This window comes from Anoplopoma fimbria, chromosome 7 (assembly GCF_027596085.1).
Source record: "Anoplopoma fimbria isolate UVic2021 breed Golden Eagle Sablefish chromosome 7, Afim_UVic_2022, whole genome shotgun sequence".
NCBI classification, from domain to species: Eukaryota; Metazoa; Chordata; class Actinopteri; order Perciformes; family Anoplopomatidae; genus Anoplopoma; species Anoplopoma fimbria.
In genome coordinates this window covers 12365523-12380141 of record NC_072455.1, presented here as the reverse complement: position 1 = coordinate 12380141, position 14619 = coordinate 12365523, and the positions used below count along the sequence as shown (strand labels likewise).

The 14619-nt window shown below is 43.2% G+C and overlaps 1 protein-coding gene across 1 annotated transcript; it reads left to right on the top strand.

The window, feature by feature from the left end:
- The first annotated feature begins 227 nt into the window (after positions 1-227).
- kiaa0232 (KIAA0232 ortholog) lies at positions 228-13439 on the top strand. Its single transcript, XM_054601468.1, has 8 exons — positions 228-427; positions 2379-2950; positions 3743-3883; positions 6927-6996; positions 7107-7191; positions 7320-10701; positions 10893-11001; positions 11240-13439. Exons 2-8 carry the CDS (start codon positions 2714-2716, stop codon positions 11254-11256), a joined length of 4041 nt encoding a protein of 1346 aa, XP_054457443.1. The 5' UTR covers positions 228-427; positions 2379-2713; the 3' UTR covers positions 11257-13439.
- The last annotated feature ends 1180 nt before the right edge of the window (positions 13440-14619 follow it).

Sequence of the window (14619 nt, the reverse complement as noted above, 5' to 3'; positions counted from 1 at the left end):
CTCAATTGACTTCAGTTCGTGTTCAAATGATGAGTACTAGTTGGGCTTCTGATGCAATACCCTAGCGGAGGAATCAAACCTATACGAATAGGACGGCAGAGGTTTGCCTTGTTGCCTAGATACGAACGCGGAGGGTGGCGCATTCAGGAGTCCTGCTCTGAATGAAACTGGCTTGTCGATAGCGGACATTGTGGTTCTAGGTATTAAGTGTCATCGACGATTGACCTTCCGCTCGCTTGAGCCGCAATGTCGCCGGTTTCATTGACGCTGTTGAAGAAGTACCGAATGTGAAAACAGCGCCATTTCTGTCGGCGTCCATGATACGCGATGCTACCGCAGCGGATTCCAGAGCTCCAGCTCGGAACGGCAGCGGGAGAGAAGTAGCCGCTCCCCTTTCGCTGCTCCGCTTCACTTCAGCCCACGGCAGGTAGGCGACCCGCGACCCGGCGGACAGTGTGGTTGTAACGCTGGGGGTGGGTGGGGGGGGGTTGTGTTGTGTTCCCGTTGAGTGTTTTGTGTTTAGCCTGCTCTTTCGCTGCATGACGATATGGCGTACATTTTGAAGGGAAACGTCTGACAGTGCTCTGACAACGCTAGCCTACCGGGGCCGCCGCTCCTCCTCCTCCCCTCGGTCACAACAACAAGCCAGACGTGAACGCTAACGTTAGCTAACGTTTAAACCGGACATCCAGGAAATACTGGACCGACTTGTGCTGCCTTTCCGACTGAGAGTTTAGACCTGGCCTAACGTGGACGTGTTGCTGCGGGCTAGCTCGCGTTACGGGTTTAACGGAGAGCCGTCCGCCACACTGACGTTAGTCCTGTTAGTCCTCACCGGGACGGGGAGTCTCCGGGATTAACCTCAAATTAATGAAACCGCGAGGTGACTTATCCTGTCGACCCCCCGTCACACACGTTAAGTGACATTCACTTTAAACGTAGATAAGAGTGACAGCAGGTCGAGCTAGCCGAGTCCAGCTTAGCTCGCTAGCTCCCGTTAAAGGTCGGGGGTCCGGCTCACTTGTCATTGGGCTGCACTGTGCTAACCAGCTAACACACGTTCACGCCACAAGGCAGGACAACGTCAGGTGACTCTGCATCCGTCACCAGATCTACGGTCAATGTTCACACGAATGACAGCAGTAACGTGACTTAATCCAGATGTAACTCTAGCCTGGCTCTTCTGTGCTTTCACTGCCGCCACATACCTCCTGTCCGCACAGCGCTGCACCCGGAGTGAAGTTACAAAGCGACTAAAACTGCATTATTTCGGCCCTTTCCCTTGTGAGAGAAATCGCATTAGATAGTGGGCTGTGTCATAAAGTTGCTGTGTGGGCAGTGCAGTCTCGAGCTAGCTGTCGGGGCCGGTGTGCATACGAGGAACAGCTGGGCTGTAGACGCTGGTCAGCCATATTTAGCATTAGAAATGAGCGATGAAGCTACCTAACCTTTCAGCTGCTGTCCAATGTGTGTTTATTTAACGGGCACCATTCATCCACGAAAGGGTTAATGACTGCTGGAACAGTATTGTTGCATACGGCCAAACTATTGCCTCTTCGACGTCTCTGTGGATAGCCTATAATAGCCAACTGATGAGTGACGACCGGGCCAGCCAATCAAATTGGCGCATCCTCCATTTGCTCTTCACGTCGGTTCCCTAATCCGCTGCTGCCGTAGGAAACACATGCACTTGACAGCAAGTGTCCCGTTGCCCACAGTTATACTCAACTGCTGGAGTTGGCTGGTTCTTGTTGTTTCGTCATAGGTACTTATCCAGGATATGTTTGGTTTTATAGCTCACAATTGGAACTATGCAGCTCCTTTTTTTGTGGTTGTAATGAAGGGAGTAAGTGGTGCTTCCTGTTGTAGCAGTTTTATAAAGCTGTGATCACTTGATCATTGGATGTTACTTTAATAACGCACCTCACCCTGTTAACCTGTTACTCACTTTAAAGAGGAATTACCACCATAATGTGTTATCATGACAGTGTCTGCTGTCGACATTATTTAAAGAGCTCATGTTCTCTTAGGAGCCCATTAACTTGCTGGTAAGCACGGCTATGAAAAGTCAGGCTACATCCTTTGGGAGAACAAACACAATTTATATGCTGTGGTAGGATCTGTATTAACGTTTGTCTCCTTTTGTCTCTCTGTTTCTTAAATCAAGGAAAATATAATTTCCATCATCCCTTTATGAATATTTTAATATAGAGGCGCCTTTAGTCTTTCTGTCTGGTTCTGTGTTGGGGTTGCGTAAAAGGTTTTTAACTATATCTTTGATTTTTTTTTTTTTTTTTTTTTTTTTTTTTTTTTTTCAAGTGCTTGCATTGAACTTTGTAAATATCGCCATGTGAATGATGCATATTTGCTCTTTTCAGGTTTTGCCGGTGAAGTAGGACGTAGACCCAAAATGGACCCCTGCGACTGATACGCAAACACGTCCTGTGTTTTGCTCAGCAGCTGAGATCTTTCAGCAGCACAAGCCATGCCTGACGAGTAAAATCCCCTCTTTTGCTCAAAGCAATAATAAAAAAAAAAACATCCTACATGCCTCCCCATGTAGAGCCCCTTCAGTGCGTCCTGCTGGAGTGACTGCCCCCTCTTCCCAAGATTCTGCCTCGTCCTCTCTCTGTACCCTTCTCCACCGACCACCCTACAGTAACTACCCATCACAATGCTGCTTCACCTGAGAATGGCCAACACCTGAGGTCCCATGCGTCCAGTCAGCACCGATTCAGACGGTCCTGCTCCTCCTGAAAACCTCTCTTGCCCCTACCCCCTCGTGGGCCCCCTGCCTGCCTCAGAGATGTCCCTGTTCCAGTCGCTGGGGCCAGTACAAAGCTGGCTGGGCCAGGAGCTTGAGAAGTGCGGGATTGATGCCATGATTTACACCCGCTACGTCCTTAGCCTTCTCCTGCATGACAGTTACGACTATGACCTGCAGGACCAGGTGGGCTCTCACAACCTTTCTTAAATATCCCTAGTCAAGTCAAAAAGCTTAGAAAATTATTGTTTGTCATTGTTTTTGTTTTGCGTTGTCAAATGAGTGGGCTTTATTCAGGAAGGGAAGTTAGTTTGCGAATATAATGGCCTCGTTAGAGGAAGACATCAATTTGCCAGAAGAGGTTAACAATGGAGCTTTTCTTTCTCATCATGGCGCTTGTACCAATGACTAAACTGACATAAGCCCGTTTCACACAGAGAGATCACTTTAAGAAAGTAAAGGAGATCCTTCATTAAGACAGCTTTGCTTTTTTACACTGAACCGAGCAGCAGTGTCACACCGACGTGTGATGTTTAGATAGCATGCTGGCATCCGGAAAAGAGGCGTGACAGGTTTGACACAGTTTGCGTCAAATGTGTGTGTGTGTGTGTGCGTGTAGTTCCACCTTGCCGGCTGTCGCTTCTAAAAAGACATCGTCTTGGCTATGTGAATACCCCTGCTGCCGGCTTAATGGCGGAGCAACTCTGTCCCCGCATTCAGTGTTTGTACCTTTTTATACAGAACAACGAGGCGGAATAATGACCCCACATTCCCATCTTGAACTGGGTGTGTGAAAAGGACTATATGCAAGTTTGCAGTTATTGTGTGCAAATTGTTATGGTAAAAGGCCTGTATAGAAATGTTTATAATTCTTTATTATTTAATATGTGTAATCTTTCTAATCTTTTTGAAACTTTTGTTTTACTGTTAAACACTAGTTTGTTCTCTGTGACTGACTTTTCACGGTTTGTTCAAAAGGAAAACGACATCTTCTTGGGCTGGGAGAAAGGAACTGGGAAGAAATGGGGCAAGAGTAAGAAGAAAGGAGGGACTGACCTGAGTCTTGAGGAAATGAAGAAGCAAGCTGCTGTGCAATGCCTCCGCTCTGCATCTGATGAAGTAAGCATCATTATCACACAGCCTGACTCTTTCTGTACGATAAGATAATAGTTAACTTGAAGCACTTTGGCTTTGGAGGAATGCAAACGAGTCAATACTCGTTAATTAAAGCAGGAACAGTTCGACCTGCCACTTCTTCTATGAAACTGTTAAATGAAAAGCATTACAGTACAGAAGGCTTGTCAGGAATGTTTTGCCGTAGTATTCCTTGTTGTCTGTTATGGTGCAGTCATGCAGATATAATGGGATTAATCACGGTAAATAGACAATGAATAAAGCTATGTCAATGTGGGAGGCTAAAGCATTGATCAAGGGAAGACCTTCATTGCACATGCATCGTCACCTCATTTACTTGATTAGAAAGGTTACATTAAGGTCAGTAGTTTGTTGTTGTTTCTTGACATTAAAAAAATGCTATCCTCACTTATAATTCATGCCCTTCAAACCAGTGTCATTAGCATTCAAGAATATATCCCAGAAGTATACTCATTTTATTTCATACCTTTTGTGTAACTGAAAAGCTACAGAGAGATTTGCTGACATTTCGTCAGTGGCCAGCAGTAGTAAGGGAGGTGAGCTTTAGTTGAGAATGACACAACATAAAGCTGGAGGGAGGGGAGGGGGGAAGAGTTTGCAAGGCAAAATGAGGAGTGTTGAGCTCCTCTCCGGGGACTGGATTCTGCAGTCTATTTTTTAACCAGCACACGCTGCACAGAATTGCAGCAGTGAGCAGCGTAGCCGGTCGGTAGTCAGCTGACCGGCATTAGCACAATGATGCAAGAGGAAACACGGGGCCGGAGAAAACTTTGCTGCGCTTTTCATGTGGTGGCATGGTAAGGAATATTATTTTCTGGAAGAGTGAACAGGAAACAAGTCAGCTAAAGTGTCGGGCAGGACTGGTAATGAGGAATAGCTATGTGCTGATGTGATTTGTTTGAGGCCATTTGCTTCGACATCGCCCACTTGATCTAAGCTTGTGTTTGTTTGTTTGTTTGTTTGTTTGTTTGTTTGTTTGTTTTTCATGCATCATACTGCTCCATGTGAAAGGGCATCAAGCTGAACAGGATATTTTGTAAATGTTGAGTATCTCGAAACATAGTGAGGCAATCACTTGTACTGTTGCTTAGTCCTTTTATTTTTGTTTGTTTTTAAGCGTTTCTGCACCATAGCTAAATATAGCACTGTCATGGCCGAGCATGCCTGAGCTCTAACAAGTCAGCTGGCTTGACTTGTGTCAACCCCATACCTTTCATTCTTTCTTTTGGGTCACATTAGGGGTCAATGTAGCTTTTGGAAACGGAAAAAAATATTATTGAGTTTTTATGTCATAGCTTGTTTTTTGTATTGTATTTTGTTTTATTCACAAATGGCAAAACTTCAGCCAAGTCTCTAGGGCTGGTACTCACTGACCCCCTTAAAATCTCCAGGAAGGATTTTGTTAAGTCAACTGATTAATACAATATATCACTATATTATAGGACCAGTAAAACTCTACCGAGGTATTGAACAGACACTTAGGATACATCCTCACGTATACGTTTTCGTTTAAAAACAGGTTTTTAAAACAAAAACGATCTCTGTCCAAAAGGGGCGTTTTAGCATAGTTTTCTAAATGATTTATGTCCAGACTAGCTTGCCTGAAAACGAATATCACATGACTATTCACATACACTGGGCATGCGGTTGCCGGTGTAAACAGAAAGTACATTGGTTGCTTATTTACAGATAATACGACAGAGTATTATACTACTCTTTAATAATAAAAGGTTCTGCATGATACTTAAGATCTTCCTCTGTAAACTCAAACGGACAAATTTCGTGGAAAGTTTTAGAAGTTTTATTTTTCAAACATAGTTACAACGCCTCAGGTCTTGCTTAATCTCTCTCACGCACACATGAAATTTACTTTAAAATGAACAGTTATTAAACAAAGTTTAATAGATTATGAGTCCATACATTTGGTCAACACACGTCTCTCCCTCGTTTCCCCCGGTTTCGTTGTCTGTTTTCACACTCGTAGCTCTGTTTATGCTTTTGGACATTATCGGTTATTTGTGAACTTCACAATAGTTGTGCAGAACAAAATAAGCATTAATCAGAAAAGTGAAGTCCTCCGTTTTGGGTCCATCGCTCTCCTCAAAGCCTCAAACCGTGACTTAAAACGTCCGCTCCGTAGGGCTGATATAGCAGTTGGACACGTCGCTCGCTAATCGCTCCACTAACAGCTGCTTCCTCCGCATGTCGGCAGTAGTCAAATTATAAAATGCAGCAATTAACTGAACAACAGCTGCTACTAAAGACCGCTAGGTCAGCAACACCTGTATTTAGTTATCTATATTGAGTTAACCTGGTAGTCGCTGTTGTTGTTTGTTTTCTTCCGGAAAGGGTCAGCTGGTAAGGGCATGACAAATCAGGGAAGGACACGTCGCAACTCCTAAGACCCAATCAAATAGCGAACGCTTCTCTACGTCATTGTTTCCAAATGTTTTCGTTCCCGCCATCCACACTATAAGGGAAACCCGCCGTTTTCAAACTGATCCAGCCTCGGGAGCATTTTCAAACTCCTCCGTTTCCAGTGCCCTAAAACTCCTGCCTAGTGTGGACGCTTAGTGTAAATGTAGCAAAAGATATACGACATAGTGTGGAGAGGGCCTTGGAGCGAGTTGTCCTTTAATAACAAAATTACGGTTTGATCCCCGGTTCCTCCTCACCATTTTGTGTCCTTGAGAAAGAGAGTGAACCAAGTTGCTTTAATATTAAGATTTAAGACTTTTTACCCACCCTCTAGTTATTATTTTAATGATTAATAACAATTTAGTAAATATACATCTATTTATTTGTTTATTTATTTGTTACATTTTTTTACAAAGTTAGAAAAGCAGTATTGAAGTAAAGCTTGATGTTGCCTTACACATAAAATAATAATCCCAGTCACTTCCCACACGTTCACAGGTATATGAGTACATCATGTAATGTATCAGCTGTTTGTAATGTTAAGTTTGAGTTCTCAAAAATCTGTTTCTTCTCTTTCTCATATTTGCAGAACTCTGGAATTGAGAGCCTGGTTGAAGAGCTTTGCTCTAAACTAAAGGACATCCAAAACAAACAGAAAGGTCTGTTTATACCCTTTTATCATCATATTTTTAAGTTTTTGATATAAAAAATAGTAATAGGAATAATAATTGCTCTAATAAGATGTCTTCATGTTCAATGCTTTTTACAGAGGAAAAACAGATTCAAAAGAAATGTGATGGCTCTCAGTCTCCGGAGCGATCTGAGTCCCCCTCTTCAAAAGACCAGGTGGAAATGTAAGCTCCAACATGGATATTGTGGATCTATAAATATGTGTATTTACAAAAAGTGTCTGCTATTTCAACTCTACTGCTACGAATGCATTCATATCAAGTTCAATAAACTCTGTCTATTGTGATTGCAGGTATTATGAAGCCTTTCCTCCTTTGTCAGAGAAACCTGTTTGTCTCCAAGAGATCATGACGGTGTGGAACAAGGCTAAGGCCTGCACATACTCAAGTTCATCATCCTCCGCAGCCCCACAGACCAGCACAGACACCTCTTCCCCAAAAGATTGCAACAGTGAGGGTGAGACTGCAAAGGAGCGAAGCCTCGAAGCCTGTGGCACCATCACTACTGTGACAAACGAAAGAGGCCAGCAGCGAAGAAGCAAGAAGGAGAAAGAAAATCGATACCATGTTGGTGGTGCAGCAGCAGAGGAGAAATCTACCGTCCATTCGAAGAGACAGACCAGACACAGATCTGAGGGCAAATACAGACCCAGATCCTGGTCTTCTGGCTCTAGTGAGGCTGGCTCGAGCTCAAGTGGGAACCAGGGTGACTTGAAGTCATCGAGAAGCAAAGCAGTTAGAATTAGGCACAAATCGAGGGAGGTTGCAAAGAATAAGAGAACACGCAACATCGGGCAGTTGAAGCTTCAGGTGAAGGTAATCGACAAAGAGGAGCGAAAAAACACAGGAGGGAGCAGTAGCAGTGCCCCTGGAGGCGCTGCCAAACAACCACAGCTTTACAAAAAGGGGAAGAGACCTCTGAAAGAGATTCGTAAAGATCCAGGCTGGAAGGAGGCAAAAGAGTCCGGAGCTGAGGCCAGAAACAAAAATGAATACATGGAGGAGCCACTTTGGTACACTGAGCCCATCACAGAGTATTTTGTACCTTTCAGCAGCAGACAGAGCAAGCTGGAAACAAAATATCGAAACAAGGTAGACTCTCCTGATGGCTTTGCTTTGTCAACCGACATGGAGAGGCTGCCGGAGAGAATCCAGGGAATCTGCATAGCCAATGAGAGCTACCAGAGAGCATACCTTGCAGCAGGCTCGTTTGTGGATGGGCACTTTGTGGAAGGGCCTGGCGAAGCAGAAGATGAAACTGTTGAACTCACTGGGACCTCAAGCTGCCCTCAGCCAGAGGATAGTAGAGATTTAGATGACAAGCATCTGTCTGAATTCACTCACTTCTATGAAGTTGACATTTATCAATCCATATTGGATACTAGTGCCTCAGACTCTATACAAGAGAGTCGGATCTTAAGCATGATTCGACAAAAAAGCAAAGAGCAAGGAGACGTAGAGGCAGAATGTTGTTTAGTGCTAGATGGCCTTGAGCAGCAAGGGAAAAGTGCAATACGGGCAGACTCACAGGAAGCTCTGGGATCTGTTGGATTCTTAATGGAGGATCTTGAAAACATGGCTCAAGTGTGGGGATGTTATTCGCCATCTACTTCAGAAGATATAGATGGAGAAAGCTTCTTGGGAGACTCTCCCATCCGACTCTCCCCCCTCCTTGACAGTGTTTCATTCACCCTAAGCAAACTGTCTGGAAATCTGGAGGAGCCTGCCGTCTCTGAAGCCACCAGTGAACCATCTGGTTTGAACTCGTCCTGCTTCTCTCTTTTCGAGCTGCAGTATGACAGCCCCACTTTTCCTTTTCCCCGCGACTCACTCACCGTTGGTCACGAAAACAACACAGATTCTAGTAGCTGTCTCGACCCACATTCTAATAAACAGTCTCGTTTGCTAATATGGACCAAAAATAGTGCCTTTGACGAAACTGAACACTGTTCTAACCTTTCAACTCGAACTTGCAGTCCGTGGTCACATTCAGAGGAGACTCGGTCAGACAACGAGCAAGGAAATGTTCCGACGGAGGATGCTGCTCAAATTGGCAACGAGGAGATTGATTGTATAATCCCTCCTCTCTCTGGTACATATCTGGAGGATGAAATCTTGGATTTTTTGCAACAAAACTCTGGCCGGAAGTGTGAGGAGGTCAGTGTTAGTACAGCATCCAAGACCTTCACCAAAAAATCTAAATTGGAGTCCATTTGTGGTATCGCATTGGAAGAGGATGAGAGTAAACAGTACAGCACTGGCATGTTTTCGGACAAAACAAACCAACAAAGTGATGACTACAGCTCAGGGATAATAAAGGACATTTGGACGGCAATAGGAGATGACAAATCTGTAATGTCAAAGCCAGGAGCAGAAAAACCGAGCGAGGGGCTATTCTCAGATGAGTCAGGAGCTTACTGCTGCAGCTGTCCGGAGGTGCAGGCGGAAGGAGTCCTGATTCAGGGGCCTCAGAAAAAAGCAGTGCAGAGGTCAGAGTATCACCTTTGGGACGGCAAGAAAGGAGAACAGGACTTAGCCAAAAACAAACTCTCCAAGATAGATGGTGCCGGGGATTACATGACTCCGTCCAAGCCCTGGGACCTGAACTCTGACAAGGAGAGTACATCATTCATCCTGGGAGGGGTGTACGGAGAGTTGAAGACACTAAGTGGTGATAAGAATTGGGCTGTCGTGCCGCCAGGTGACACCCAAGATAGCCTGCTACAGTGTGCCGCTGCAGCTGCATCTGCTTCCAGCTCAGATATGCTTACCATCACTGGCACAGATGTGTTCATGAACACTGGCAGTTGCTTTGCCCCCGGGCACAGGCCCCTGTGGAGGCCCCTTGTGTCCTTCGGGCAGAGTGACCAGGCCATCAGAGGAGGCGGAGACGGATTGAATAAGGGATTTTCTTTCATCTTCCATGAAGATTTGCTTGGATCTTACGGAGGCTTGCAAAGTGAGGAGCAAGGTTTGGAATACCCGTTCGCATCCTTCAACCTGAACAATCCCTTCTCTCAAGTCCTCCACGTTGAGTGTTCCTTTGAGCCTGAGGACATGGCTTCATTCAGTCCGGGGTTTAAGCCTAAATCTATTCTTTGCTCGGACTCTGAGAACGAAGCCTTCCACCCACGAATATATGGCATCAACCGGACACAGTACAGGGCCATTCGCATTTCCCCCAGGACTCATTTCCGACCGATATCGGCTTCAGAGTTATCTCCTGGTGGAGTGAGCGATTCAGAGGTCGAGACTGACAAAGAGGAGACAAGTTTTCCAGTCCAGGCCCCTCTGGACGTCTTCGATGATCCTCAGGCAGATCTCAAACCGCTGGAGGAGGATGCAGAATGTGAGGGCCCTTATTACGGGAAGTCAGAACTGGAATCTGGTAAATTCTTACCCAGATTAAAGAAGTCTGGCATGGAGAAGAGTGCTCAGACCTCTCTGGATTCACAGGAGGGCTCCAGTACCCTCCTGCCAATCGCTGAGCAAGAGATTTGCTTAGACTGCAAAACGGCAGCCGCTGCATCAACTGCAGGTGGACAGACTGACGTCTCTGTTGGCAAGGTTCAAAAGGAGGAATCTTCAAGAGAAAAGCAGTCCTGTTTATCTGCACCAGCAGGTCAGATCCCCAAGTATGGGATTGCTTATGACTTTGTTGGAGATGTGCCAGAGGTGAGGCTCTCTTAAAATTATCTCATAAGATTATCAAGATTTTGGGATCAGTGAGACTTTTAACAAAAGTGCTGGCCTAACCACGCAGTGTTTCATAACCTGTCAGCAGCTGTGAAATGTGTTCCACCTGTGACGTCTTAGCAAGCGGTTCAGCTGAAACTCACTAACCACTTCTCATTTGTCTCCTTTAGTTCCCTCTGTTAAATATAAGTGGACAGGGAGGAACTGGCAGCCAGCAAGACGAGTGCTGGTGGCAGAACAAACTCTGTTCCCCCCTTTTCCCTGGATCTCAGTGTACAGGTAAACCAGTTTTTCAAACTTTACACTTTTGGACACCAAAATCCACTGAGGGGATTTTAGAAAGATATTTGCTGTGGCAATCAAAGCCAAGAAATTCCTAATTTGGTCACAGAATGCGAACGGTCCGTTAGAAAACACAACAGATGCAGGAGGTAAAGGAGGCAGCAGAACAGTCAAATGCAGAGTGAATATTTACGTTTGCAACAGTCTAACCATTTTGTCTGACTTCTCTCTCCAGGGAGCAGCAACATTTGAATACTCCAGTTTTGCAGAGGACGTCTGTCATAGAGAGGAACCCATCCTCTCCATTTGTGACTGGACCTCTACCAGCAAAGATTCAGGGTCATCTCAGAGCTGGAAAACCTAATGTAGGCTAATTTTCTGACACACCCCTCCAAAAAAACCTAAAAAAAAAAAAAACCCCACACATAACCCTGCAGGTTTTCATTTACTAACTTAAAACCTTGTGTAATCAACAATCAGATCAACAAAAGTGAGAGAAAATAGGAAAACTCAAAAAATATGTTCTGTCTTTGAGTGATGCAATGTGCAGATGTGCATTTTAGAATTTGTTCCATTTGATTCTTCTGTACACTTGTCCTCATTCAAGTCTCACAGTTAGGTAGTAGGGACAATCTTTTTGTTCTATCCTCGTCGGTTTTGTTCCCACCGTTTTGCTTTTGAGCTAGGATCCTGGTAGTTGGTGGTATCTGAATGGTTGTGCATGTGTGTTCGTCCAGCCAGTCTCACTCCTCTTTTTCTAGTTGAACATAATGTTGTGTGAAACGACTGCTATCGCATCCTCTACTTTCCATCTTGTGTTCAGAAAGAATAATACAAGGATGTTGAATTTTTTTTTTGAGTTGTGTAAGAATTTGAGTTTAATTTAAAAAAAAAAAGAAAAAAAAAAAGTGAGTTTGGATGACTTTCTGAATGTGAAGTAGAGCATGTGTGCAGCTTTCTTCTCAATATCCCTAAAATCCCCATGTGTGAAAAGTTATCATAAATGAATCTGATTTTTGAATGGTGATAGTCTTACTAAAGCTAGTATTAGAAATAGTATGGTTTGTGAGGCAAAAATACAAAAAAATCCTTTAAAAAAAAAAAAGAAACAGGAAATCAAAAGGAGTTTTGTTGGAAAAATACTAATAATCTACTTGAAATGCAATGCTGTAAAAGAATTTGGGGAGAAAAAAGAAGAAAAAAAAGTTTGTGTTTTGGGTAAAGACCCATCATGAAAAGACTACAGCCATTTCTGCAGACACCTGTGTTACAACTGAATGAAACTTTGTTTTAATTTCTTGTAATTTCTACGGTACAGACTATTTGGTGCTATAAATATGTTCAAAAACCTTTTTTGAAGTTGCAGTTCCATAATACGGCTTTGATAGGTAGACAGCATAGCCTAGTTTTGTTTGTAATCCAGACAGTCAGACTCCATGAATACCTTTTTTGCGAAAATTGTGAAGAAAAAAAAAAGGGTTAGGCCTGATTGCAGGTCTCGCTTAATGTGGCTTGGTTTTTACTTTAAAGTAACCTCTTAGTTGTCAGGCCTGTAACAGCCGAGGCAGAAATACTTGCAGGTATTAAATCTCACATTACTACACATCCATTCAGTCACTTGTCCCCAAGCAGAAAGGACAGACGGTTAATTGTCCATTCTGCAACTACACAAATGTCTAACAAAACAAGTGGCGGGGGTGGTGGTCAAACCAAAAACATGTCATAATTACACTAAGGTACAAATGCTTTTTCTTCTCCATACAATGTGTGTTTTTTTTTTTTTTTTTTTTTTTTTTTTTTTTTTTTTTGGGTTTACAATATATCTTGTTGAAATATTGAGTCTCACTTTGTGTGCCCGTGTGTGTGCCCGTGTGTGTGTTCGTGTGTGTGTTCGTGTGTGTGTGTTGGCAACAGAACTTGTGAAGGCACTGGTTCAGAATGAGTGTACTAGAACTTTATCTCAGAGAAACGCGGACGTATGCAGAGACATATAGTCACAAAAATGCATCAGTGCCCGATAGATTAGAAAGGCACACCTTAACAAATTGGCTTTTAATTCCTCTTGAGGTGTGGTTGGACTGGCCCTTCTTGTGGCCTGTGCTTTGAAAGTTAAATAGTGCATTTCTGAATACCCGCTGTTCATGGAATATTATATTTGAATAGACATTGAATTGATAAAGTACACCTTAACATCTTTCAAAACAAGTTATGAGGACAGTAGCAGGGTGACTGCTTTTTCACACACTACACAAATAAAACACATAACTGATATCACTCCTCCATTAATGGGCAAATACAAACATCTGTAAAGTGTCTCTATTGCAGGCATGGCTTTGGAAATGGCTCCCACATTTAAAATGCAAGGATTGTATGCACAGGCGCACGGTTTGTTCAATCCAATGCCACTTAAGTAAAAAAATAAAATAAAAAAAAAAGACCCCCAAGTAGCTGAATGCAAGGTAATCTAACTTCAGGGTCTCGTCACTTTTCTTTGACAGTCATCAGACACTCAGGAATTTTTTGATATGAGCATACTGCATAATTTACACTCAGACCTGTGACCGTGCATTGATGCATTAATGTAAAACCTTTCTTTGATTGTAGAGCAGAAATTATTGACTGGAGTTCTTTCTAGAGATGTTCCGATACCATTTTTTTTTTTTTTTTCCTTCCCGATTCCGCTACCTGATCTTGGGTAGGGGGCCAGTATTCTTCAGTGTAACATTTTGATTGCTCTGGTTAAAGTTACACTTTTCGCTAATAACTTTCAACAGAGAGGAAAAAAGAATCTGGCTCACTCGTTAGCTACTTCTATCGATCAAGTTTTCTTTTCCCAGAGCTGACGATGGAAGTAGCTAAGGAGTGAGGCATCGCACTTCTGTCTCATCCCTGTTGAGAGTTGCACATGTGCAGTAGCAATGGGGCAGATCCTTTGCAACGTAAATTAGCTTATAAATGATATTATAACGTGATATTATAACGTGATATTGAAACGGCGCATAGACCTGATCGGAAGCATTTCTGATTCGGTATCAGTATCGGAACAACTCTTTCCAAGCAAACCACAGAGGTGACTGTCTTTAATTTATTAGTATTGTTTTAGGAGGGGAAAAAAAGAACTAAGCCATTGTAGATTGCATAAGCAATGTGAGGGGGAATTCAAGAACCCTGAGTCCTATGCAATACCTTGGCGCATGTAAACATTCAAGAATATAGAAAATTCATTCAGTTCATTTTGCATGTCTATTCCTTTTGAGTTAGGGACACCGGAGATAAACAAACAAAAAAACATGGACTGTCTCTTTAAAATTCAGCATGCAAACATCACACTCGTTTTGTTTTTTTTGTTGTTGTTGTTGGATTTAACCAAATATTTTGTTTAAAAAAAAAAAAAAAGAAGTAGAAAAAAATACAAGTGAGGTTAAATCAGTGATTGAAAGAATGTTCACGACTGTGTGTGAATCTGAGTGAATGTGTGCAAGAAGCCGAGTTACAAAAAGCACTTACATGGGAGTTGAAAGGAATGCATCACACCTTTCTCCATTTGATTCTTCCATTTTGATAGGCCGTGTTAAAAGAAAAACAAAAAAATATATATATAAAAAAATAACATGT

What these genes read in the sequence shown, in the direction of transcription:
- kiaa0232 (XM_054601468.1), top strand. Translation starts at nt 2,714, where the DNA reads ATGCGTCCAGTCAGCACCGATTCAGACGGTCCTGCTCCTCCTGAAAAC. An exon ending in TCAAAAGACCAGGTGGAAAT is followed by an intron (nt 7,192 to 7,319) that starts GTAAGCTCCAAC and finishes TTGTGATTGCAG; the next exon opens with GTATTATGAAGCCTTTCCTC. An exon ending in TTGTTGGAGATGTGCCAGAG is followed by an intron (nt 10,702 to 10,892) that starts GTGAGGCTCTCT and finishes TGTCTCCTTTAG; the next exon opens with TTCCCTCTGTTAAATATAAG.